The following is a 24,950-nucleotide window of genomic DNA, read 5'->3' as shown; positions in this document are numbered from 1 at the left end:
CTTCTTATCAACTGAAGGCCCCTTAACTTGTAAAAAATAATCCCAACTTGTATTATACACAACAAATCTTAATTTCAGTTTCTGAACGACAATAAATAAGATGTCTTCTTCATCTAGCTTCTTATTGTAAATTCTTCATCATCGTCTCTTCTTTCAGCTGAGCGTATAAAACCATAAATCCTACATGTTGTTGGCGGGAAAATCATTTTCAAAGCATCATCCTTGGACCCAATAAATACATCATTATATTATCTGACAACTATTGTTCCATTTATATTTGTATGTAATATAATGTGCTCGATAGACGGAAGATTAAAAAAATCCCCGATAGATGATGATGTTGGAAAGAATTATTTGACCGAAATATGCAAAAGAATTTAAGATATTAAATAACGAACGAATCAACAAATATTTACCCGTGAGAAAATTAAATTTTTTTAACAAATCTCTTCGAGGGAGTCTTGTTTTTATCCTCCTACCTCCCCCCCCCCCTTCTCCCCTCTGTCAGTCCTTCATGGCCAATGTTATGTGTGAATAAAGTACATATTTCCAATTAACAGAAAACATGAATAAAACTCGTGGAATGACAATTGAATACATATTTGTCTTCCCCGCCAAATTCGAATAATAAATAAGTGTTTTATCTATTCATTTATCCATTTCAACTCCAAAGATAACGGACTCCTGTACATTTTAATATAATAATTTTCAAGAAGAAAAAGTTATTCATGCCTTCAGTAGTTTCTTAGTGGAATAAACAAAGTTTATCTAAAGTTAATCTTTGTTTTTAGACGGAAAAAAAGAAGAACAAATGATTTTAAGTATTAAAAAAAAGTATAATTAACGTCTTCGGCGAATCCTTTCCTCCTACAATATCCATCATGACTAAACGCATTCATATAACTTAAAAGAAATTTTATTTGTTTCCTCCCTTCCGCTAGAGGACAGCACTTTACAAACCGGAAAAATTGTACGCTATAAGATGAAGAAGAAAGAAAAAACGTGAAGAAGTCATCGATAAAACGAGCCTGTATTTTTTTTTATGACGACGCCTTCAAACAAAAAAAAAGCTGCTATCCCTGGGTGATGAGGCCGGCCGGCCTTTACAAGACAGCTTGTTATAGTACTACTACTACGAACTATCCAAAAGCCGGCCTCTGCTGTTACGAGATGCATTTTTTTGACAGAGGGCGCACGTCGGCTGCATTTTTCTAGTTGTAAGGAGAGGAGAGAGCCTGCAAACAAACACACACAAAAAAAAACACCCCGGTTTATGACGCGCATCAACCGGCGTGTTAGAGGCACCGGCGACGGAGCACGCCCGTACTATTTACTACTCACGTTCTATGTGAGGCAACGAAGGAAGGCAAAAGATGCAGTCAAGTTTTTTTTCCTTTCAATGATTCAGTCTGACCGCGCTTTCGTGGGGAATCACATCGAACTAGGGAGAAACACAATTTTTTTTCTTTGAAGGAAAGAAAAAAAAGAAGGGAATTGGATAGGGAGTTCGTATTGTAACATACAAACATAGTTTGCGAAGTGACTGCGGGCGTGTGAAAATTCAAAGAGACGATAGCAGTATTATGTATTGTATGTACGTGGGAGCGTGCGTGTATCTGTCAAAGAGTGTTCCATTTTTTTATACATAAGTTGTTAAAACTGAAAAAGGTAGTTTCTACGAAGTCGTATTCATCGCCGGATTGCTGGAAATAATAAGAATACTCAGCTATTAGTTGTCTGTCTCTTTAGCTCCTATCTGGTGTAGTCATTTATAATACGTGAACTACTAAGTACAAATAAGTGTTCGAGTGAGTGAGTGAGTGAGTCTACAAAATTGACATCTTCTCTTCAATCCTCTTCTCCAAGCCTCACCCACCTTTTTGTGACGTTAAGTGTACCCAAAAAGAATTAAGGCTGGATCCCAAAAAGGTTGTAGTCTACAAGGACGTCGGTGACATATTCGAAAAGATCGATATGTGTAAGTTATTGTTGCTCTTACTACTCTGTTACATTTTCTGAAAGTAAATGTACTGTTTGTGCTTCAAGTACTAAGCATTCCTATTAACTCCAAGCTATTACTCATTTGTGTTTTTGCAGTTCGAGAGCGTTACCCGAGTTCTTCGACTGATGATCACTCTTCTTCGGAGGAATATAGTCGACCTCGTCCTTCTGTCATTCGGAAAAGACGTGGAAATCTTCCCAAGGAATCCATCAAGATCCTCAAGAAGTGGCTCTATGACCATCGTTACAACGCTTACCCATCCGATGCAGAGAAATCTGCGCTCTCTCGTGAAGCGAATCTCACGGTCCTTCAGGTATGTCTCCTCTTGTCCATCTAACGTCTCTTGGAAAGGTGTTTCATTCATCCCTTTTCTATTCTCCTTATTCAGGTTTGCAACTGGTTCATTAACGCACGCCGTCGTGTTCTTCCGGATATAATTAGGCGGGAAGGGAATGATCCCCACCGTTATACTATTTCTCGAAGAGGCAAAAAAGTACCAGCCTCTTCTTCTTCTTCCTCCTCCTCCTCTTCCTCAAGCTCCTCTTCGTCTTCTTCCAATCACCACCATCATGGAACTCCTTCCTCCTATCTTCCTAATGTGTCTCTCAAGAATCCAAGGTGGGAAATGGGCTCTAGGGACCACGAGTACGGGGAAGCAGCATCTACTATTACTATGTATCGTGCAGATATCGACTCTGCGGATGATCAAAGAGAAGACGACTCGGATGAGTCCGAAATGTCTGGATCTGAAGAAACTAATCATATTTCATCATGGTAAGTCCTTTATTCATCATTATTTGAATGCTAGCATCATTATACTAAAATAATCTCTCTCTATTTAAGGCCGTCAGGTTTGTCGAACAGCTCGGCCTATGTACCGGCCGCATCTTCACTGGTCCCTACCTGTCCATGTGGATGTGGAAAAGACAACCATGGGAAGAATGCCTCTGCTACATCACCCTCCTCCTCTTCTTCTCCTCAATACCGTGTTCCAGAATCCCCGATCTCGTCACCAACAAAGTCCGTTTCCTACCCTCAGCAACCCGTAAACCATGTATACTACCCTCCGAGGTCAGCAGCAGATGAAGTACGGGATGATGCCCCTCTCGATATGTCCAAAACAAGCTCTGTACTCTACGGTGGTGTAGGGGGTGTCAATGGAGCAATAACCCCTCCTCAATCTCCACCCGAAGAATCAGAATCCATTATGGAAGATGAGAAAGATAAGTTTCGGTGCTTATACATGCTAGTGGACGCGGCTGTGGATATGCGAGAAAGAGAGCTACAGGAAAAGGCTGCAGAGTCTCTTTGTATGGCTTAGGACAGTATCAAGTCAAGTCAAAGTTATTGACATTAACATTATTATATTATCCCACATTGATGATATTAATAATTGCGACATCAATAATGATCCTTTTTAGAAATATGTATCTCAAGGCCGGTGGAGGCCACCCCCATCTTCATCATCTCCTATGATTGGTGTATATGTGTGTGTGTGAATCTGGACATAACGCTTAAGACCTTATTATTATTATTAAACTACAACCATTATAATTATATAATTATATTTATGTATTATTACATCGTCTACTATGTTTATATTTATACACATTTATATTATAATATCATTATATCTCGTATTCTCTCTCTCTATCTTTTTTTCCCTCTCTATCTCCATCTCTCTCAATCCCCAATTGAAGAAAAAAAAAGATGTTTGTCACATCACCGCTTAAAATTATATAGATATATGTATAAGTAAAAAAGATAAAAAAAATTAAGAATTAAACAAAAAAAAACAGAAATAGGACACAACAAAATATGAAAACAAGCTTGCTTCTAATATATTTATACATATTTTCATCATCGATATTGAATTGTTTCGATTTTTACTACATCCCAACCCCCTCTCCTACTCTTCACCCCTACTCCCCCTTTTCGCTCGTTTTAGAGCGTTTAAATTCTATATATATATAATAAATACCTAACGTTGGCTCAAGAATGTCTTTTTTTTTTTTTTCTGAAGAAAAATAAAGTCTATATATTATATATAATTTATAAAAAAATAATACGAAAAGCAGCATTTCTCTTTCCTATATATTCCTTTAAAAAAAACAAAAAAATGAATGCTAATTTTTTATATATATACTTTTTTGAGTGAAAGGAGAGGTGTGTGATGATTGTTTTCAGATTTATATTAATTATTATCTATGTTACTACTTGTGTATATAAATTTGTACATATACTAGATATAGAAAGCTCTTTATATATATATATATATCTATGCTTAGTACCACTACGACTTGAACGTATTTATGTTTTAACATGCTAATTACGTTTCTGTGTGAAGATTTACCGCTTTAACCTCGCAAAAAAATATATGCTGGTTTTTTGTTCATGGACTTTTTTATTATGATGAGAATAATTACTACTGTTGTAATTAATAATTATATTATTATACTATTGGTATTTGAGTCGCGTGCGTTGGTCAATACTTAATCTACTATTTACGATGAGAAATACTTTAATAATAGCAAAACAAGAAGCAGATATATTCAAAAAATTATATATATATATATATTTAGCCGTAATTTCTCAATTCTTATACCTAATACTAAATATTATAATGTACTTTATGTCTACGTGTGTTTTTTATATTGATAACTTTAGTTGTTAGTAGAATTATATTTGAATTGCAAGGGTAAAGGCAGTCGTGATGATGTCTCATTGGTAATATTCATCACTAAGCTATTTATATATATACATAAATGATTCGGTTTCCCATTTTTTTTTCTTTATAGACCCGGAACGCTCAAACTCGCTTAATTACTATTCTCTTCTTTTTTTCATTATATTTTTTCAGTAAATAATTTAATAACACTTTTTATATATATATTATATTAATAATATTTTTAAACGAATGCTACTTATATTTCAAGATTGAAAGGAAAAAATAGTCTACTGCCAAATGTACCTTAAAATTTATTATTATAATACAACTATTCTTTCTCTATATTAATATGCAATTATTAAACATGTATATGAAAAAAAAAACTTAATAATTTCTTGGGCTCTATTGTGATTTTGTTTCTTAAGAATGTTGGTAAAATATCAATTTATTATTACTATTATAATATATATTAAAAACCATTTTTGTCCTTTACCACTCTTAAAGTTATCTCTCTACTACTATCACCACCCCTTACTTGGACTGGCCATGCTATTTTCAGCGCTATATATACTACCACATCTGATTTTATGTTTATTTTTTTATATATACATCCTATTTGAAGAAAAAAATAATAATGTTTTACTACGGATTTAAAAAAAGAAAATATCCTTTAAAAAGTTGTCAAGATGAAGTCGAATTTTTTTAGTCAAGAGTTGTAATAATAATAACTATTTTTCTGTCTTGCGAACTAAATATTATTTAAGATAATATCATGTTTACTCGATGGAAGTTGGTATCTGTTAATCTAGGATTTAGGGATCCTTCTAATTATAAATAAAAACGAATAATTGTATCGTGCCATAGTAAGATAGTAAATGATCAAATTATTAAAAAAAAAAAAAAATTCCCCTCACTAACATATTCGACTAATAAAAATTAATATGTTTTGTGATACAACCCCTTATTTGATGGGATTTATTGTCTCACACAAAAGCACAGTATTTTTTAATCTGCTCTCAAAAATGGTTTGTTTGTTTTTTTGTATTTTTTGACATTTATACCAACTAACAATTTCCAATGGCTTCTTCCATTTATTTTGCTCTACTACTATTTTAAAAGGCATTATTTTATTTAATACACAGAAAGGAAAATAAATGATCTACAAGTTGTATTGTTGTTCTTTTATTATTAATATAAATACACCCTCAAATGATCATTGGACTCGAGAAAATTCCCTAGTTCATGCATCTCTTTATTAAAATATTTTTTTTATTTGGTCCAGAATGGTTTGTTATCTTAAGTATATTATTATTTTTTCACATTATTATTGACATAAAGAAATTAATAATCATTGTCATCTATAATCATTATTATATTGTATAATTAAATAAGAAGTATAAATAAAAAAGATAATAATATATATCCAAATCTATTCCTTAACGAAATGTCTTTATTTAGCGTCTGTGTACTTTTCTACCCTCCTAATCACTTCATAACTCGAGATGGCAGCACTATCAGTTTGTGAAGCGTCATCTGTTGACCGGTAAAAGCATAAAATTACGCATGTACATGTAAAAGAGTTCGAACTTCTTTTTAATTAGGGGCGAATGCGTGATGACGTCATTACGAGCATATTGAGGTGTATGTTCTTTTTATAAAAAAAAACATGTGTAAAAATGTCCATGTATATTAAATAATTTATTGATGCTCTAGACCACGAGGGTTGGTTATGAATCTTCAGCCTTGGTACAAGTCTCCTCAGTTCAAAATCGCTGTTTCTTGGTAAGTGGATTCGTGCATATTATGTCTTTATTTATCTATCATTGATTTTTATTGTATGTACTAGGAGTCTATTGGCAATTTTAGGATTTGGGTCTTTTTCTTACGTAGTGTCTGACGTGAACAATGCAAGATCTTTGAAAATGCAGAAAAAGCGTGAGGTTATACGACAAATTCGTGAAGAAGCTGACTTAAAAGTGAAAGAAGATTAGTTCGACTTTAAATCCATTTGATTCGTATTCTGTGTATTTATTTGCACAGAGGACCTAATTTTTTTCCGACAATTTCCCATCCTTCTAAAAGAGCCCCATTAAATCCGTCTACGTAATTACCCTGCTTCATTCTCATTATGGCACAACTACCTGAAATGGACGCTGATAAAATGAAACTCGTCCAGGAATTGGAGATCGAAATGATGACGGACATGTACGGCCGATTAACCAAAGCCTGTCATAAAAAGTGTATTCCACCCAAGTACAGAGAAGCCGAGCTTCAAAAAGGGGAGTCTGTCTGTATTGATCGCTGTGTTGCCAAATATTTGGAAGTACACGAAAGGATTGGGAAGAAATTAACGGAAATCTCGACCAAGGATCAACAATTCCAAGAGCGAGTCATGGGTGTTTCCCAATAGTTGACATTTATTTCTCATATTTATAAATTATTTCATAATTTAGTCTTAAGTCATTTTTGAAGCTGGGAGCTTTATTCTATTATTCCCTTCGTTGTTAGGACTTTATGTGTTCAGTCGCCGTATCAATAAACGGTTTATTTTTTATTTTTAGTAGTAGTCAAGGATTTATTTATTTATTAGTTTCATATATATGTAAATTGGGTAGCTACTAAAAATGAGGTGCTACAAGATAGGTTATACTCTACTACTTGTACTTGTCATGGTCTCTTGTGCATTTATTTCATTGATTTTGAAGGATTCTTCTCCTCCTCCTCTAATTAAACTTGTAGCTGAAGAAGAATGTGTTTATAAGTCTAAAATTGTCTTTGTTAAAACTCACAAAACCGGTGGTTCTACTCTTCAAAACATACTTTTTCGATATGGATACTTGCAGGATTTAGTATTTGCCTTACCACCCCAGGGTTGGATGTATTCATTGGATAAAGGCTTTGAGGCTGAAATGGCGAAAGGCAATGAACAACCTTGGTCAAAATACTTTTCCATGGATGTATTTGCATTTCACAGGTTATACTTAACATAGTTACTAGTATCTCTCAATTCCCGGCAACTTCGGGATGACATAATGTAAAATTTATTTAATATTTTAAGAAGATTTTTAACAAGATCCATGTTTCCGACTTTAGATGGTGAAGCCTCATTTGTTATAGATAAATCGTTGGGGATATTTTCTGTCAATGCACATAATTAGCTCAAGTAAAAATCGTTGAAAACTTGGATTTTAAATGAATCTTCAATAATATGTATTCATTGAAAATGTGAAAATATTTCACTAATGCACCACCCTGACTGGTATTTTACTAGCCAGGGCTAGTGTATCTGTCAAGTCCTCATTATATTTAATATTACTTTTACAATACATAAATTCATTGGGTCTCTTTCATATTCCAGTCGTTTTAACATTGATGAGTTAAGAAAAGTAATTTCTGATCCAATTGTGCTTACGATTTTAAGAGATCCCGTCGAGACCTTTGAATCGAATTACGTATACATGGGTCTCAGTAGTCGATATAACGGTTCCAACATTAACGAGTTTACTCAAAAATACCTCAAAAACGAGAATAAAAGAAAAAATGAATCTTTTATTGGAAGGAATCAACTTTTTTGGGACTTAGGATTTCAAAATTTGAATAATTTAAACTCAATTGATAGTGCAATAAGTCAACTTGATGACATTTTTGATCTGGTCCTAATATTAGAAAAAATTGATCAATCTTTAATCCTTATGATGAGAAAATTATGCTGGAGCTTGGACAACATTACTTACTTAAAACATAATATCAGAATAAGTAAGAGTGAAATGACATTCAGCACTCGGAAGATACTTCGTGAATGGTTAAAGTATGATTATATATTATACGATCATTTTTCAGGAAACATGATGAACATATAAGGGATTATGGAGTTGAAAAGATCAATAAAGAAGTCCGTCTTCTTAGAGGTAATTAAAATAATTAATTAACTCTATTTTTTCTGAGTTAAAATACTTGCAGAAAAGAATCGGGAATTAATCAAGACATGTTCTGTTAAATTATCATCAAGAATATTTACAAGTACAGAATTTAGACCTGAGTCAGACCTAGTTTACGGTTATTACATGAATGAAAGCATGAAAAATTGCATGCATTACGGAAGAACGGAGCCGTCTTTTGTTCGATTGATTCGAACCAAACAATTAGCAAAAACTTTTTACACTCATATTCTCATAATTTGCTTAATAATTCAGATGCTCCATCATTATATAGCAAAAAGTATTCTTGGAATTAAAGGTAAATGTATTTACGTAATTGAGAAAAAATCCCATGACGTATTCATATTTATGAAAATTTAATTAATTACCTTCTACCAAAATACGAAGTTGAATTGATGATTTGATACATTATACATACACTCCAAGAATCAGCAGTTGTTCGTTTTAGTTCTTTATTACATACTATTAAAATCATAGTTGAAATATAAAAATAATTTTCTATAATGGTAGGCCGAAATCACTGGGGCCAGATCCCCATTTTTCAGCAGTAGTCATTATCGGCATATTAATGGTAAGTCATCCATAGACACTTCAGTCAGGCTACCCCCTCCCTACCTTTAAAAAAAATAAGAGACGCCATCGATAAAAACCGTGATTACAGGAATGAAACAGAATAGAATGAGGTGTGTTCCGAATCTATTGATATACTTTGAGTATAATATAATTGAAATAAGTATATTATTTATAAAGAAAATCATTCTTTGTCATTCCTCCTCTCCCCATTACCAGATATTCTCACATTATTCCGTAAAAATACAGTTAAGAAACATTATTATAGAACATTAATGTAAAGTAGAGAACAATTGGAGGGTACATTCATGTAACCCCAAAATAACTCCTCTCATCCAGATTTTACAACATTTATATAGGAAAATAATTAAAAATCCTAGCTGGACCAATGATCTCAAGTGCCCGATCAAATTATAGACAATTTAATAAGATTGACAAAAATTTGTCGATTATTACAAATATTTCCCTCTTAACAAACAATATCAACAAATATAAAATAGAACTAGAATGGGCACTCGGTAGAGTGCAAACCTCTACCTTCGGTAATTTTTCCTCAATAAAATATAATTTCTTCTCTATGTTATACTTCAAAATGTGCGATATAGAACAAGTTGAAATTAATGAAATTTAATATCTATTGCACTCATTCTTTAATATGAATGGATTGTGTGCCACGAAGCGATGATTTCAACTCTATATCTCAATTTGTTCAAAAGTTATGATCGATTATGCTTTTTGACCCTTTGAGTTATTTTGACGCTTAATTTTTGCCTTTTTTTTAAATATATGAAGCTTGTTTATTAAACCTACATAATGACACTAATTTGAGCTCTGCACATTAATATGTTCCTAAGTTATTGTCAATTATATATTTTTAATATTTTGTGCTACTTTGACCTTGACCTCTCAAACTTTAATGGCCTATTACTGTGACCATATATAATCTTCGTACCAAGTTGGATCAAAATCGATCCGTAACTTTTGCCATAATCCTGAACCCAAACAGATAGACTGACAAAAAAAAACATAACCTCCGTCCAACTTTGTTGCCGAAGGTAATTACCCCCCTATTTGTACTCTATTCAACAATGACCCCACGATTAAAATTTAAAATAATTATCAAGAGGAAAATTCTAGAGTATAGTGTAATGTCTCAAAATCTTGGCAAATTAGCAGCTTTGTTATAGTTATGACTGATAAGGAAAATTAAACAGTGATTTTTGGACTTATTTAAAGGGGGGAGGATCAGTCAATTAATCTATTATCGTCTTCCCCAATAATCTGTATTGGCATCCAAACAAAATATATATCGATCGGAGCTAAGTATATACTTATTCGCATCTTGAGGAATTACTTCCTCAAATGAATTAATTTTAGTTCCATGATCAATTGAACCATTTTCGCAGATATATTAAAAAGATATTAGTGGGCTGACCATTAAGCTGATCTAGCTATAGAATCAACTTCAAATGGACTAAAAAATATATTATGAATGAATTGATGTTTTATGTTGATCGTAGGATATTCTCAGCACACAAGTGCATATATTAGTTGTTGTCTGATAATACAGTTTTTTTATTAATTCCGTAAATAAAATTCTCATCTAACTTAAGCTGAAGTGCAAACATAAAAATGATATATTACAATACAATATATTGAAATATATCAATTAATATCAACTATTTGAAAAGTTCAAATATAATTTTATCATCTTCAATTTTTCTTTCACTATATGTAATAAAATTCTCTCATAATAACATAAATAAAATTTTCTATCCTGAAATAAAGCTTAAAAGCGCTTAATATGTGCATACAAAGCATATACATGACACAATCGCCATAATTATTGTGCGTCCAACATTTCAACTAAAAGTCTATTGAGAGATATTTTCCCCTCAGTCCTAATTAAATCCCAAAATTGGTGTATCAATATGTCAGCCTGCCTGATACTTGGCAGTAGAAGGAGTGTATTTTGTACATTGATACTTGGGTTTCCAGACCTACATAATATAATATAAGAATATGATTAGAAATCTTTACAATAATTGACTAAATTATAAGAATCATACTCCACCTTAAGATTGCAGTTGTATCATATAACGCAGATAACAAGTTATTTTTTAATTTGAGGAGTGAAGAATAGTTTTCAAGTTGTATATCACAGTTTGCTATGATAATGGCCTTCATTATAATATACTCTTCTTTCCGGAGTCCAAAATGTTCCACTCGTTCCAAAATACGTAAACACTAATTCAAAAGAACATAATATATAAATGAATATACAGTTGAATCCGGATATAATAAAAAAAAGCTTATACGATCAACGTTCTCGCAGATACCCATTTTTTACTACATCAAATACCTCGCATAGAAGAAACATGAAATAAAAATAATATACAGTTTTTGAAGTCCAAAATTATATATAAGTATTTTAGGATGTCTTATTTGGCATAAATGAACAATCAAAGTATATTTGATAATAATATATTACACACTTGGTTTCAAAATACGAGATTTGAGTAGTAAAAATGAAGAAAAATATCAAAATAAATGCGGGTAATAAGCAGTACTAAATGAAAATATTTATTTATTCACAACAAGATTGGAACTAAAATACTAATACCATGAAGCAAGTTAGAAAAAGACTGTTAAAATATTGTTGAAAAATATATGTTTCATCTATAGTACTTAATAAAATAAAAATACTGTTACTTGATTCAAATCGATCATTACAAAGAAATAAATTAGAAATTTCCTTTTTTTCCCCCGACACTTAAAAAATGTTCATATCAAAACGCGTCAATGCAATTTTCAAATTCAGAATCGTTACAAAATAGAAAAAACTTGGTTCAAGATTTCACGTGCACTACGCAGTCGCTTTTTCAATTTCCCTTTCTTTAGAGTGGTGCCTAGCTCAAAACAGCCGTTAGACCAGGTTTTATTGTATATTTTTAGTTTACATTCGATGTCAATATAATAACTCATTTAAACCCATAGACACCATTTTTGATTCTATGTCTATAATTAACTTAAATATTCCTGGGAAATATTGGACTGTATGTTTACATTATGTTAAAGCCTTTCGGGTTTAGTTACACCCAATGACTCGCATACATGTTACGACTCCTTGGTCTGTGTTTCCAAAAGTTTAGGAGGAACCATCAACCAATTCACTGTTCAAAGATCTTTAACTACTTCACGAATTTTTTTTGAAGAAATTATTTAGTACTATAAATTTATATTCACAAGCTCCAAATTTACTAGATTAGTTGCCATGTAGTTGCGGGAACATTCATATTACTACAATACAAAAATTTCTACTGTCATGGGTTTTTTTTCTGCAGCTCAAAAAAGAATAGAACTTTTCAGAAAATAAACGGAAAAAGGGTAACCGGGTCCAAATTAATATTGATGTAACAATTTGAACGTAAAAATGGTTGTATATGGCAAAAATGAGATAGAGCCAAACTTATATTAAACGGTCAGGCAAGGACAAATAAAATAACGACCGCTTTGTGTAGGTGACCTCTTAAACCAGGTTTCCTATTTTGTAACGATTTGCAAACTAGATATAGTAACTTAGTGCGGTAAAAGGCTTAAAACAGGTGACCCTTAGACCAAGTATGATTGTTGAATATACATCAGACGTTCATCCCTCTTCATGTTACAGCTGATTAATTATGAAAAAATAACATTAGTAATTGATGAAAAGCGAAAAATATCGATACGATAAATCAACTTAGTCAATTTCTTAGAGCATTGTGAAAAAATGTGCGAGTATATAGAAATAAAATAAATTATTACTTGAAAGAAAAACTCCGAGAGGCCGCAAAGTCGTGCTTGAGATTCATCCAATGAAAAGTTATTAGTAAGACTAATTTTTCCGTTGTATGGTAGGGATCGATATACAAGAGATAGGACGAGAATTTCAGACCAACTAGATTGAAGCAACTTCATTTGATCGTTTATAGTTAAATTTGAAAAACCTAGATATATATTAAAGTAAATTGTAAGTTTAAAAAAATTAAATTCATGATATGAACAAACGTTATAGAAAATATATGTGACACTTATTTGAATAAAGTAGAAAAAAAAAGAAGAAGAAATGATTGAAAAATAAATGAAGTATGGCAAATAAATATTGAGATTTCTATTTTTATACCAGGAATTTGTTTAGCCCATTCTATTGTCCCAATAAGCTCGCGATTATAGAAATCTGACAACGTTGAAATGGTTCTAATTTTGTAATTTGGCAGAGTCATATCCATATTCACAAGAAAAGCCTCCGGCTCGCAATGTCGTAAAACTTGGAGTAGTTTGTTATCTAAAGTAAAAATCATATTCAATGATTAATTGAAATGAAGATGATTAATTAATCAATATACGAGAATAACAAATTTCAATATGCGCGCGTCAGAATATCTCGATATTACTTAGTTGTAATTTTAAAATGTATTTAAATAAATAGGTTTGAATATAATAACAATGATGAAAATCCCTGAGTTACCTTCTGAGATCAATACAATCACGAATGAGTCATATGGGAGCTTATCTATATAAGCTAAATTAGGAGAATCATGAATAAAATTTATATTTCAATTCTGTATTTAAATTAATAAATTAGTTATAGACTCACACGCATAATGAACTTTTTTGCCCTCGTACTTAAATTGTAAAGTAGACTGGAACTGGTTGAGATTCATAATAATCAAATACAGGTGCTTTTAAAGTAGTGTGCTTGATTGATAAGAAGGGGCATTTTATTTTGTTAGCAAATTATTTATTTATTTATGAGAAAAACTATTTATACATATATCGGGTGTAATAAAAAAAACCTCTCTGACTTCATCCGTAACAACAAGTCGTAGAAAATAAATTAACTGAAAGGAATTATTTTTATATTATTGAATTTAAAATATTTTTTAGTCAATATACCCCCTAAGCTGAACAAATAACCTCCAATTTCTACTGGAAGTCCTTGCAGACAGCCTTGATATAGGCATCGGAGCTAATTTTGAAAAGAATAATAATAATTTTCTATTTACAAAAAAGAATAAAAAATCCTGTGGCAATTCTCAAAAAAGTCCCCCTTAAGAAAAATAATTATAAGGGCTCCCCCTGATAACGTCAGCATTATATAATTTGCCGCTCCTCCCCCACTTGCAAAAGGCCCCCACACTGTCCTCAAATAACTTCTGTGCCACTTTTGAGCTTTAAACTGAGGCAAGACAGCAATTTTTTTAATGGTTTTGGATATTGTCACCTTTCAAATAACGATTTTTTAAACAAAATATCTGCTTATAAGTCTCACTTTCAATTAATTTTCTTGAAGTTTCCAGGAAAAATTTTCTTTGCAAAAATCGTTACACCCTATATAATGTAATTTTTTTTCTTAAAAAATCTTATGCACTGGAGCAACTAACAAAATCATAATGACTTCGAAATCCCCTGTATCAAATTATATGTCCTAACAAAGAAGTCCAGAAGAAGTCAAAGATGTTTTCATAATCAAAATAGTATTATTTTTAATACTATAAGTTAAACATAATTTACCTGTATACAGGAAGTCGATTAGATTCATTCAGACTATTTAAAACAACGTGTAGAGCAAATTATGCAGAAGAGAAAAAAATTGACAAGATACTTAAAATTATAAATTTATTCAATATAATAAATATTTCACTCAATATGAAGTCACAAACCTCGTAAAGTTGGCTAATTTAACATTTGTATCTATCTGTCTTTTTTCCATCTTAATACAAATTATTTATTAGACATGAGAGTACAAATATGTTTTCAAACATCAAATTTAAAATTTCTAAATCAAACACTCTAAGTAATACTTGCTCAAATTAAGTTTTTGGTAAGGTTTACAATGCTGTGGAGATCTAATGGACTCGGCATATATTTTTATTAAATGTAAGGATGGTCAGCACTAATCGTCAAATGCAAATAATAAAGAATAATATTTTTTAAATTACAATAAGTAAACATAATATTAATATCCCTACCCCTTCAATAATTGTTTAAGGTAAATTTTGGAATGTAATCATGATATTACACTGTATAATGTACCAGAGTAAAATTTTCCGGTCCGTTTTTTGAACTAAAAAGTTTTTGTTCTTTTTTCCTGACCGGAAAAATTTGCTTCAGCACCATATACAAGAAGAACTTTAAATCTGTGCACTTTTCTGTTTTAGTCTCTCGTACTAAAGATATTTATTTTTATAGCACATCATAAAAAACAAAGTCATGCAGTAAATATTATGCATGCAAAATCAGAATTGATTCCAAAAATCAGTAGTTATTGACTGGGAAATGATAAAATGCGAAGTAACTCTATGGAATAGTTAGTTAACTTTAAAAGTAACCAAAGAATACATACCTTCGAGCGTTTTCTTTGGAGGAGGTTGAATGTAAGGACTGGATTCAATCATGCGCCTATATTTTTGTCGTCCACCCCTAACTCGATCAAGACGAACACCTTCTTTTAACATTCCCATTCTTAAACATTTTTGAAATCGACAGGCTTGACATGCTTTACGTCTCCTTTTATTGATTTCGCATTCATTTGAGGCTGGACACGTATACTCAATATTACCTATATACATATAATATGAATAACTATTTTTGTAGGCTTTTATAATCATATTCCAGGGACGTTAACACCGGAGGGGGCAGAGGGTCCAATTATTGTATTTAAATAGTAGTATTTATCGGTACTATTAATAGCGAGTCAATCCCAATAAGAAAACCGTGATTACGGTACTGTATTCAAATAAACATTAAGATAGACTAAATTTCGACACAGAACCGATATGGCTAATATGACTTATTCGGAGACAAAATTATGGTTACAAATCAATAAAATAGCTGGACTAGACGACGTCGTTCAGGGGGGTGTATATAGAAAGATTATACAGATTTGCAGGTTTTTACAGGAAATTTACATGGAAGTAACAATTAAGACACAACCATATTTTTAGTGCCCCATACATTTGAATTGTATCATGAATAGTTCAAAAGTTCGTAAAGGTAGGAATTACTTTGGGCAAGCATATAAAACTCAATAAGGAGCTGGAGACAGTTCAAGATCATTTGATTTCATGTGGGTCGAACCAATAAAATAATAGAAAATAGCGTTTTGTTAGTGTTACATATTCAGATATTAGTTTTTTTAGCAGTGAGACAGTTGAAAATGATTTCCTTTTACATGGCTCTACCTAAATACTATTTATATATGAAGGGTAACGGCTAGCGGTGTCGCTAAATTTGTTTGTTTTATGTACTAATATGTTAAAACATATATTTTTTTATTAATGTTTATAGCCTTCAAACTAGAATGTTCAAAGTTTAACACTGTTATTAGTCGAAACTTTCCATGGAAAGTTTTAATGATTGAAATTTCTCCTTTCTTAGTTTCATAGATGACCTGATTTTAAAGGTCACTAATTTAAACTTAGATTGAGTGTTGAGTACAAAACAAAGAAGGGCTGGCTTATTATAAACCCTTTCTTGACTAGTTGCATGTACATAAATGAATGTTTCCCCCTTTTATCCAAATTTGCAAAAAAATTAATTTTCCCTGAATAGATATGGATTTTGGAATTTTTTTTTTGAACAGCTGTGTATTTTTGAAAAAAAAATTGAAAAAATCAAATTTTTTGTGAATAGCTCAGGATTTTGGAATTTATTTTTTTTCTCCAAAAAATCATTTTTTTGGGATTGGCTATTGTGTTTATGAATTTCTTTTGCAAAAAACTTAACATTTGAAATTACTTTTGGAAATTTTTTGTGAATAACTATGGATTTTTCAAAAATGTTCAAAAAAAATTAAAACTTTTGGATTTTTTTTTTTTTAAATTTCTAACACCAAGCTCCCCCAAAAAAAAAAAATATATATATAAACTTTCGAACGCCCATAGAATGTATATCATGCCATCACTGCCCAAACGTAAATCTCATCCTATTTTCCAAAATACAAAACCCGGTTTAAGAGGTAAATTGTACATAGCGGTCACTTTTTCAGTTTCCATTGCCATACCAGTACATACAGGTTTGTCTGTATGTTTTTTTTTTATAATTATGCATATGCTATAATGTTCTAGTGTGTACCTTGAATAGTTCGTTTGAAGAAGGCCTTGCACGCCTCACAAGATGAAACGCCGTAGTGAAAGCCAGAAGCAATATCACCACAAACCAAACACGTTCTTCTTTGTCCCTCTTCCTCTTTTATAATATCCTAATGTAAGATTATAATTAAATGTAAACCATTGTTACTGATGGAAAAAAAACCTTTTTCGAATATCGATTACGGTTAGTTCGGAAAAGTTGTCATAAGATGCCATCTTTAGGTAGCACATCTAGATCAAAGTTTGAAAGGGGATAAAAGTAATTTATTTCGTCAATAAAGATTAAAATACAGCATTAATCATTTTTTAATTATGATTCTAACCCAGGGGTTACCAAATTACAGCCCACAGGTCAGGTCCAGACTCCACGTAAGTTCATGTGGCCCGCCGACGGTACTATAATTTGCTTTATAAAACGTACGGAACATGAAACTTTGTGATAAAATTTAAATTTGAACATGTTGGGAAAACTAGAAAGATATTGATTGCTATGTGTCTTACATTTACTATTGCTATACTTTATGTCATGCGTATTATCTTTAAAATAACAATAGAGTATCTTTGTCTTGTTCACTGCATTTCAAGACATATAGATTCAGTGCACATGTAGCATCAGCAGGAGCTACATTCATTTTCTCCATCTCTGTGTAGTTATCCCAAAATTATGTATCTTTCCCGTTCATTCATTTTCAGATCCCGTTTCCTTCACTCTACATTATGCCTACTAAAAACGTGAAAAGTGGACACAGAGTGTCGCGTTTTCAAAGAAGAGTGGGGAGTAAAGTATTTCTTTGTGGAAATAAAGGACCAAAAAGCTAGTTGCTTAATATGTAGCAAAAGTGTTGCAGTTTTGAAAGAGTAACATCTCCGTCGTGAAAATTAAGCAAAACATCTACCAAAAGTTTTCTGGAACGTTACACACTGAGAATTATGAGTCCATGAAATGTAGTTTAGAAACTCAAAGAAACTTCTTCACGAGAAAGTTTGCTGAAAATGAGTCTGTCTCTGTTACAAGTTACAAAATAGAATTATTATGCCGCCCGCGCTTGTCATTCTTTCATTTATCAGGCCCGAGTAAAAAAAAGTTTGGTGACCCCTGTTCTAACCTATAAAAAACATTAATAAAGTTTTATTCTAAAGCTACCCTGTTGAGCAACAAGAGAGAATAACATAAGAAAATTTTTATCTTTCCTTTCTGAAAATGTTAAAAAAGGATGGGCGATACATGAGGATCATCGATTTTTTTTGTTTCATAGGACAATTCTAGAAAAAAAAAACATTGATAAAACACTTTTTATAAGTTAAATAAATGTCTATCAAAATTATTTTATACAAAACAACTAAAAATGTCTTTATATATTCACTAAATAAAGAGATTTTGCCTTTTTCATAATTTGATCGAGATATGCGTCCGTAGGTTAATGCAATTTCGTATAGGTAATTTTTATTCCATATTACAACTTTAATGCACCAGCCGTAATATAAATTCGAAAGAGTTAAAAATAAAACTGCTCTAATGTATATACATATATAAATGCATATACTTACTCGAGAAAATAAATTAGTTTCAGATGTTGAAGAACAGAGATGATGGTCTGGACTACCAGGAGGAGCATAAGACGCTATATTTGTTGTTGTGGTTACATTGAGTTGAGTATTTAAGGGATCTCTTGAAGAGTGAACATCTGAGTCCTTCATGGATGTCGTTGGCGAATTAGCATTCACTTCACAGCTATCAGCTATCTCCATCTATAAATAAATTATTCAAAAATGATTATTTATTTTACCCATCATGTACATACATACAATATCAAATATATAATAATTTTTGTTTTAACACAAATTCAAGATAAACGTTATTAAAGTACAAATTGTATTGAGCAAAATAAAGTCGTTGAGTTCAACATTTTTTTCAAGATTTTATTAAACGGTTATTAAAAATCAATTAAACAATATTTGTATGATCCAAAAAATACCTACATAAGTGCATTTGACAAAATTATATATATATTGAGTACAAGATGTATGTACGACTTGTATGGGAACATTGTACAAATTCCTTTTTCTTTATCTTAAAATGCATCATTTAATTAAGAACATTAGTCATTCCAATTAGCAACTATTAATCGATACCAGGGGCGTCGCTAGCCTCCTCAAATTTTTATAATATATACTAGCACGAACACGCTATCTTAAAGATAGCCAATTAAGAAGATGTTATTTATATTTAGCTTGATTCTGTTCAAATTCTAAAGTAAATCGATCTACTATAAACTATAATTATATAATAGGTAAATTTCTTTCGTAAAACTTCCTTGTACCTTGTGTTCCTTGCAGGTGAGTTTTCTGTCCATTTGATGTAAATATAATCAAACATGCACCCCCTTGAAAATCTAACGTATTTGATCAAATACTGATTTTAGTTAATATAAATCAATTTTTTCAAATGTTTGACCTTATGATTTATTTATTGTCATTGCTAGCTTACCCTGTTCCTTCTTCAACCATAATGAAAATTGAAGATACTAAGATTAACTTGCTAATCCGCTGTTTCCTGTGCTGTACTAATAGACATAGTTGCCTTTTTCAATTTTTTCCATAATTCGTTTTTAGGATTTTTTAATTTATTGGTGCATTTTCGAATATACAACCCATACCTCAAATAAACTTTGAGATACGGGGAATCGATCTTGTTTTATGAAAAAAATCAACTTATTTGCGAAAAATCGAAGTTGCCCTCCAGAGCCCAGGAATCTGGTCTGATCAGAATTAAACATAGCCTTACGTACGTAACTCAAAATTCTGAACAACTTTTATGCCATGTCTAAAGTCTGTATTTGTCTCTGTTTTTGAAATAAATGCGTGTTTATCATTGTTTTTCAAAATAATAAATTATTTTAATTATATAATATGTATATATATAATAAAACAATTAAGATAAGTAAGCTTACCCTCCCCCCTCCCAATTGTGAAAGCATAGAAAAGCCCTTAATAATACTATCATTTCATTTTGATCTATTAAAATTACATGGCTATTGTGTATTTACGAGTAATATAATTGGGTATTTGAAATTTAAAATGTACCACATAATAATTTTATTATTTTTCATTATTATAATATACCATTAATATATCGATTATCCATAGAATATTCAATTATTGTATTTTCCTCATCCCAAGTACAGTAAATCCTTCATTTAAAATTATTCATCCCATTTTTTGATTGCAAATTGTACAATTTGCTTGTATAAGTTATAACTTGTACAAAAAAAAAATGCCGTGTAATGCGTTGTAATTTGTTTTAGCAGATAAAATTTGCAAACAAAAAATAAGATGAATAGTTTAGTTATAAAATGTAGAATTTAGAGTACTTAAAGAAAATTGTTATTTTAGTAGATGAAAATCAAATCATAGCATCCTTTATAGTTAGAAATAGAACTTGTACATATCTGTTTGTACAAGTTAGCAAAATCAAATATATTGATTCAGATTGGTCAAGAAAAAAGACCGAATCGTGAAAAAATTAGGTATCGAATAGAGTCTCAACACTAGTTCTACATATCTATCTCTGTACATGGATACATCATCCTACAAAATGACAGCTTAGTCTAGCTCAGATGTATAAACAAAATAAAATTATCATCACAAGTAACATAAAGATTTTGGCAAATATCCATTGAATGAAAAATGTATATTTTCGCCACATCAATTATAATAAAAATCTTAATTTAGGATTATTGCAATGATGATTTGAATTTAACATTATTTCTAATATAACGAGAGGAAAAATGACTTTTTAATATTCATAGAGACATTTTCTACTACAATTTGCTTTAGACCTTGTTGAAGAAAATAAAAAATCAAGAATTTTTTTAAATGGAGAAAGTTCAAAAGTATATAAATATTGACTTTAACTTAATTTCTTTTAAGTTTGCAATTTAGATTTTTTTTGTTTAGATATAAATGGTTACCTAAGCAAAAAATTAAATTATAATAAACAAATTTCAGAGACTAATATTGCAACTTGATTAGATTAATTATCATGTTAAGAAAAAATAAAACAGAAAATTGAAGTGTTGGATCATTATGGAAAAATTATTTTTTATCATACCTATGAATAAAATGTCATAATTATCATTAAATTGCATCCATAAAACATCAGTTCAATTATCACTCATTTTTTATTATTAATTACCTCGTTATTCTGAAGTAATGTCATAGTACTACTATTGCTGAGAGAATATAATATTTCATTATCCTCATAGGAAGGAGCAGCCTCATCCTTGATGATATTTAAGAGGTAAATCGAATCTTGTTCCTCTGAGGAACTCGTTATTGTGTCGTTGTTATTGCTAGTATCATTTCTATTGAAAGAGGTAGAAACGCTCGTACTGGGAGAACACACATTTTTGCCCTTTAAGGAGTCCAAAGGAGACGGTGGGGAATTCAACACCTAAAAAATTAATAAAAGCCTTAGTGATATGGAAATTTAAAATAAATTATGGATAATTGGATCATAAGGCATATCCAGAGCTACACAAAAATTGACCTTCAATTAAAATGGTCTAATATTTATGGGGCTTATAATTTGTAAGCAATAACAACAATTACATTTCTACCCTATCTTATCTTATATTAAAATATATGAATTTAAAAAGACTTACCAGTTTGGATACCCAGGTACTTTAAAAATAAATAGTGGAATTCAATACTACTTACAAAATATGGGTAGAATTTAAGAATCATGTTGGTGTATGATTACCTTCCTGAATCAACCGTTCATGGGTCACAACTCACAGGTGACGTGACAATAATGATTGTAGAGTTCTATACATAATTTATTAATTCTCTTTAATTTATGTATAGAGGAGTATATTTATATATATCGATAATTACTTGAGGGACATCACATGTGTCTTTTACAAATATTTCACAAACAACGCAATTGCTTTGAAGTATTTGTATAATATTAGACTGGTTTTAATTTTCATAAAAATTATTTCAACTTGAATTTGAGTGTGAAATATCCACACTAGGCTCAAGTAATAATGTTTCAGCTCAATTATAAGCAATTATCAGAATGATGCTTGTTCTAAAGAAAAAAATGAGTTTAGTTGAGATGAAATATAAAAAATTGGTAAATATACATGACACTTTTTAATGAAAAAAAAATTTAATTTATATTCGTTGGGACTCTTTAGTCTGATTTTTTTCTCCACAAAATGTTGGAAAATATAGCTAATAATTGTCCTTTTTGATAAAAAAGGAAGAAATATAAAGTTGAAGTCAAGCGTTTTAAGTAAAGAAGTTTAGATCTTAAATGTACAACAAAACTTTATGTATCATTTTTTAATAAGAAATAATCTTTTTAAGGGAAACCCATTTTTACACTTTTGAAAGATAATTTATTCATCAAAAATAGTTATGTATTATTATAAATTGCTTTATTTTGACATACATTGACATTTTTGTAGATAATAATTCTATTTTCCTCCATAAAATAGTGAAATTTTGAAACTTCAAAGGCCCTGTGCAACCTTTAAACATGGATCAATAAGGCTCAAACCTTATATATATATATTTTTTTTTTTTCATAAGAAACATTTTTGGACTATGTCCCTCCAATATTTGGAACTAAATTAATTTAAGAACCAGCCTAATGATGTACATGAAAAAAATCAAGCTAAAAAAGGTATGCTGAAGTAAGAAATGTATTAACATAGCCCATAAGAGTTTGGACTGCCTAAGGGATTGGATTGAAGATTAGGGAGAGATAGAAAAAAGAAAGAAATAACTCGACTCACATCTTCTCCAACTGAAGAGGAGAGAATCTTGTTTTTTAGAGCGATTCCTATTTTATTACCCTTATGAACCCTCTCGGAGGAACTCTCTGGATCAGTGTCCAACAATTGTTGCAGCAGCTTTCCACCGCCACTGCTCCCTCCTGGAGAAGATTTATGTAGAGACAAGTCTGTGGAATCCAAAAGAAGGTTCTTAGAAAGGTTATTATTATTCTCAGAGTTGTTGTCCTCGATGGAAACTCCGTTGGGAGAAACTTTGTCAAAGATCTTCCAGAGCTCACCGAACTGTCCTATTTTCATTACAATGATTCGAGACATCTTTGGTTCTCAAGACGATAGATCACTTCTTCAGTCATCAGACTCATAATAATTAATAATCATCACGCCCCCGGTACCTTTTTAGTTGTTCCCCTTTAATGACTTCACTCACTCACCCAGCACTCAGCAACTCCATTCATTCACAGCTCCTCTCCTTCCCCCAGCTTAGTTGTTAATACATAATTTTATTCCAGCAGCTTTTGCCTTTTCCTCATCTAACTTATTCTTCTTAGCTTCATTCTCTCTCTTTCTTTCTTTATGTTTTCCTGCTTCACATTGCTGTCTTTCTAGTACTGGAGCTCAGTCCTCGACTCGATCCGCTTTCAACACTTAACTAAGACAGGAAAATTATATGGTATTTACTTTTTATATACTTAAACCCATCTAAAAGGTTGTCTATGTTTTATCCAAATATATATTAATATTACTATTACATATTCGTACTTAAAGAGAGATAAATAGGTGCTCATGTGGAGAAAGCTGTCCTAGCTAGATACGTCTATCATAATTATTATTAAATATATTTTTATTCAACTTTTACTGATATAAGGAACATCATAATAAATAAGAAATTGAATAAGAGACGGAAGTTATGAGTTTGAAAAAACAATGATTTATATTAATCATAAATAATTTAAGTCTGCCATTCGACTATGCTAGATTTTCATACCATGGAGTCGCTTAGTTATTTAGTTGCATACCATTAATTGTTAAAAATGTTATTAGGAGTAGGTACCAGGGATATAATAGCATATTTTGTTTGCATCGTGAACTCGAAAATGAATATATTTAGGGATGCAAATCCTTGCATTTTTAGCATGCAAGTTATGTTGTTGCTTGCATTTAAACAGGTTTTTTGTTTCAAAAGCTGTTATCATTATTTATTTCAACCTTGACGAGATAACATCTAAGAATAAAGTGTAACCACTAAAGCTTGTGCTTATAAATGACATAGCTACGCTAAAGATTTGATGGGAAGATTTATTTGTGTAAGCCATTGTTGGTGGACTCAGTGAATAATTAATGATAAAAAACGGAGTCATTCCTGCCTATGCTTACAAAATGCTTACGATTTACAGCCCTAGATATATATCTAATATATTATATAGTAATATTACATAAGGTGGTCAATATAACTAGAATACACTTATAATCAAAGTTCTCTCAGATACCAATTTTTCACTTCATGAAATATTCGCATACAAGAAACACGCAGTAAAAAAATCCGCTTAAATTAAACTTTTTCTTCATTTTTTTGTAATCAACTTATTAAGAATTTATGAGAATGAAGAATTGCCATAGGGATTTATCTATATTTATAAATCTCATTGATTTTTTAATAGGTACAAACATAGAGCTATTCCAAAAGTAGCGTTTGACGTCTCATTTAGAAATCTCATCGATTCCATTAATTTATCTTATGTTTGTTTGTGAATGTTTCAATTGAAAGTACCTAATTATTTTTAATATTTTACGAATTTCTTATAATTTCAACCTGTGATTTTATAGAGAGTAATATAC

The 24,950-nt window shown here is 31.0% G+C and overlaps 3 protein-coding genes and 1 long non-coding RNA gene across 10 annotated transcripts; 3 read left to right on the top strand and 1 right to left on the bottom strand.

Moving 5' to 3' along the window:
* The first annotated feature begins 1,375 nt into the window (after nt 1–1,375).
* Nucleotides 1,376–3,642, top strand: LOC121115014 (uncharacterized). The gene is made up of 4 exons (XM_040709158.2): nt 1,376–1,978; nt 2,098–2,315; nt 2,391–2,776; nt 2,846–3,642. Exons 1-4 carry the CDS (start codon nt 1,975–1,977, stop codon nt 3,321–3,323), a joined length of 1,086 nt encoding a protein of 361 aa, XP_040565092.1. The 5' UTR covers nt 1,376–1,974; the 3' UTR covers nt 3,324–3,642.
* Nucleotides 3,643–4,482: 840 nt separating this feature from the next.
* LOC139905003 (uncharacterized) lies at nt 4,483–5,574 on the top strand. The gene is made up of 3 exons (XR_011779408.1): nt 4,483–4,729; nt 4,801–4,861; nt 5,175–5,574. It is a non-coding gene; the product is annotated as an uncharacterized lncRNA (long non-coding RNA).
* Nucleotides 5,575–6,315: 741 nt separating this feature from the next.
* LOC121115013 (mitochondrial import inner membrane translocase subunit Tim10) lies at nt 6,316–7,224 on the top strand. The gene is made up of 2 exons (XM_040709157.2): nt 6,316–6,452; nt 6,517–7,224. Exon 2 carries the CDS (start codon nt 6,799–6,801, stop codon nt 7,078–7,080), a length of 282 nt encoding a protein of 93 aa, XP_040565091.1. The 5' UTR covers nt 6,316–6,452; nt 6,517–6,798; the 3' UTR covers nt 7,081–7,224.
* A 3,471-nt stretch (nt 7,225–10,695) lies between these two features.
* Nucleotides 10,696–23,930, bottom strand: LOC121115012 (steroid hormone receptor ERR2). Of its 7 annotated transcripts, none has more exons than XM_071887372.1 (10): nt 23,874–23,930; nt 23,115–23,763; nt 21,506–21,763; nt 18,859–19,059; nt 17,294–17,420; nt 15,564–15,779; nt 13,341–13,502; nt 12,983–13,164; nt 11,253–11,425; nt 10,696–11,178 (listed from the first exon to the last, which is right to left on the bottom strand). In XM_071887372.1, the coding sequence occupies exons 2-10, from the start codon at nt 23,427–23,429 to the stop codon at nt 11,022–11,024; spliced, it is 1,791 nt and encodes a 596-aa protein (XP_071743473.1). In that variant the 5' UTR covers nt 23,430–23,763; nt 23,874–23,930; the 3' UTR covers nt 10,696–11,021. The 7 variants fall into 7 exon arrangements, with proteins under 7 accessions (XP_071743473.1, XP_040565090.1, XP_040565085.1 ...); XM_040709156.2 differs by having other exon boundaries at nt 23,546–23,763; XM_040709151.2 differs by having other exon boundaries at nt 23,115–23,901.
* Between the last annotated feature and the right edge of the window lie 1,020 nt (nt 23,931–24,950).

This window comes from Lepeophtheirus salmonis, chromosome 3 (genome assembly GCF_016086655.4).
Source record: "Lepeophtheirus salmonis chromosome 3, UVic_Lsal_1.4, whole genome shotgun sequence".
In the NCBI taxonomy this organism is placed as follows: Eukaryota; Metazoa; Arthropoda; class Copepoda; order Siphonostomatoida; family Caligidae; genus Lepeophtheirus; species Lepeophtheirus salmonis.
Note: the sequence above shows the minus strand (reverse complement) of the source record. Positions and strands in the feature narration are given on the sequence as shown.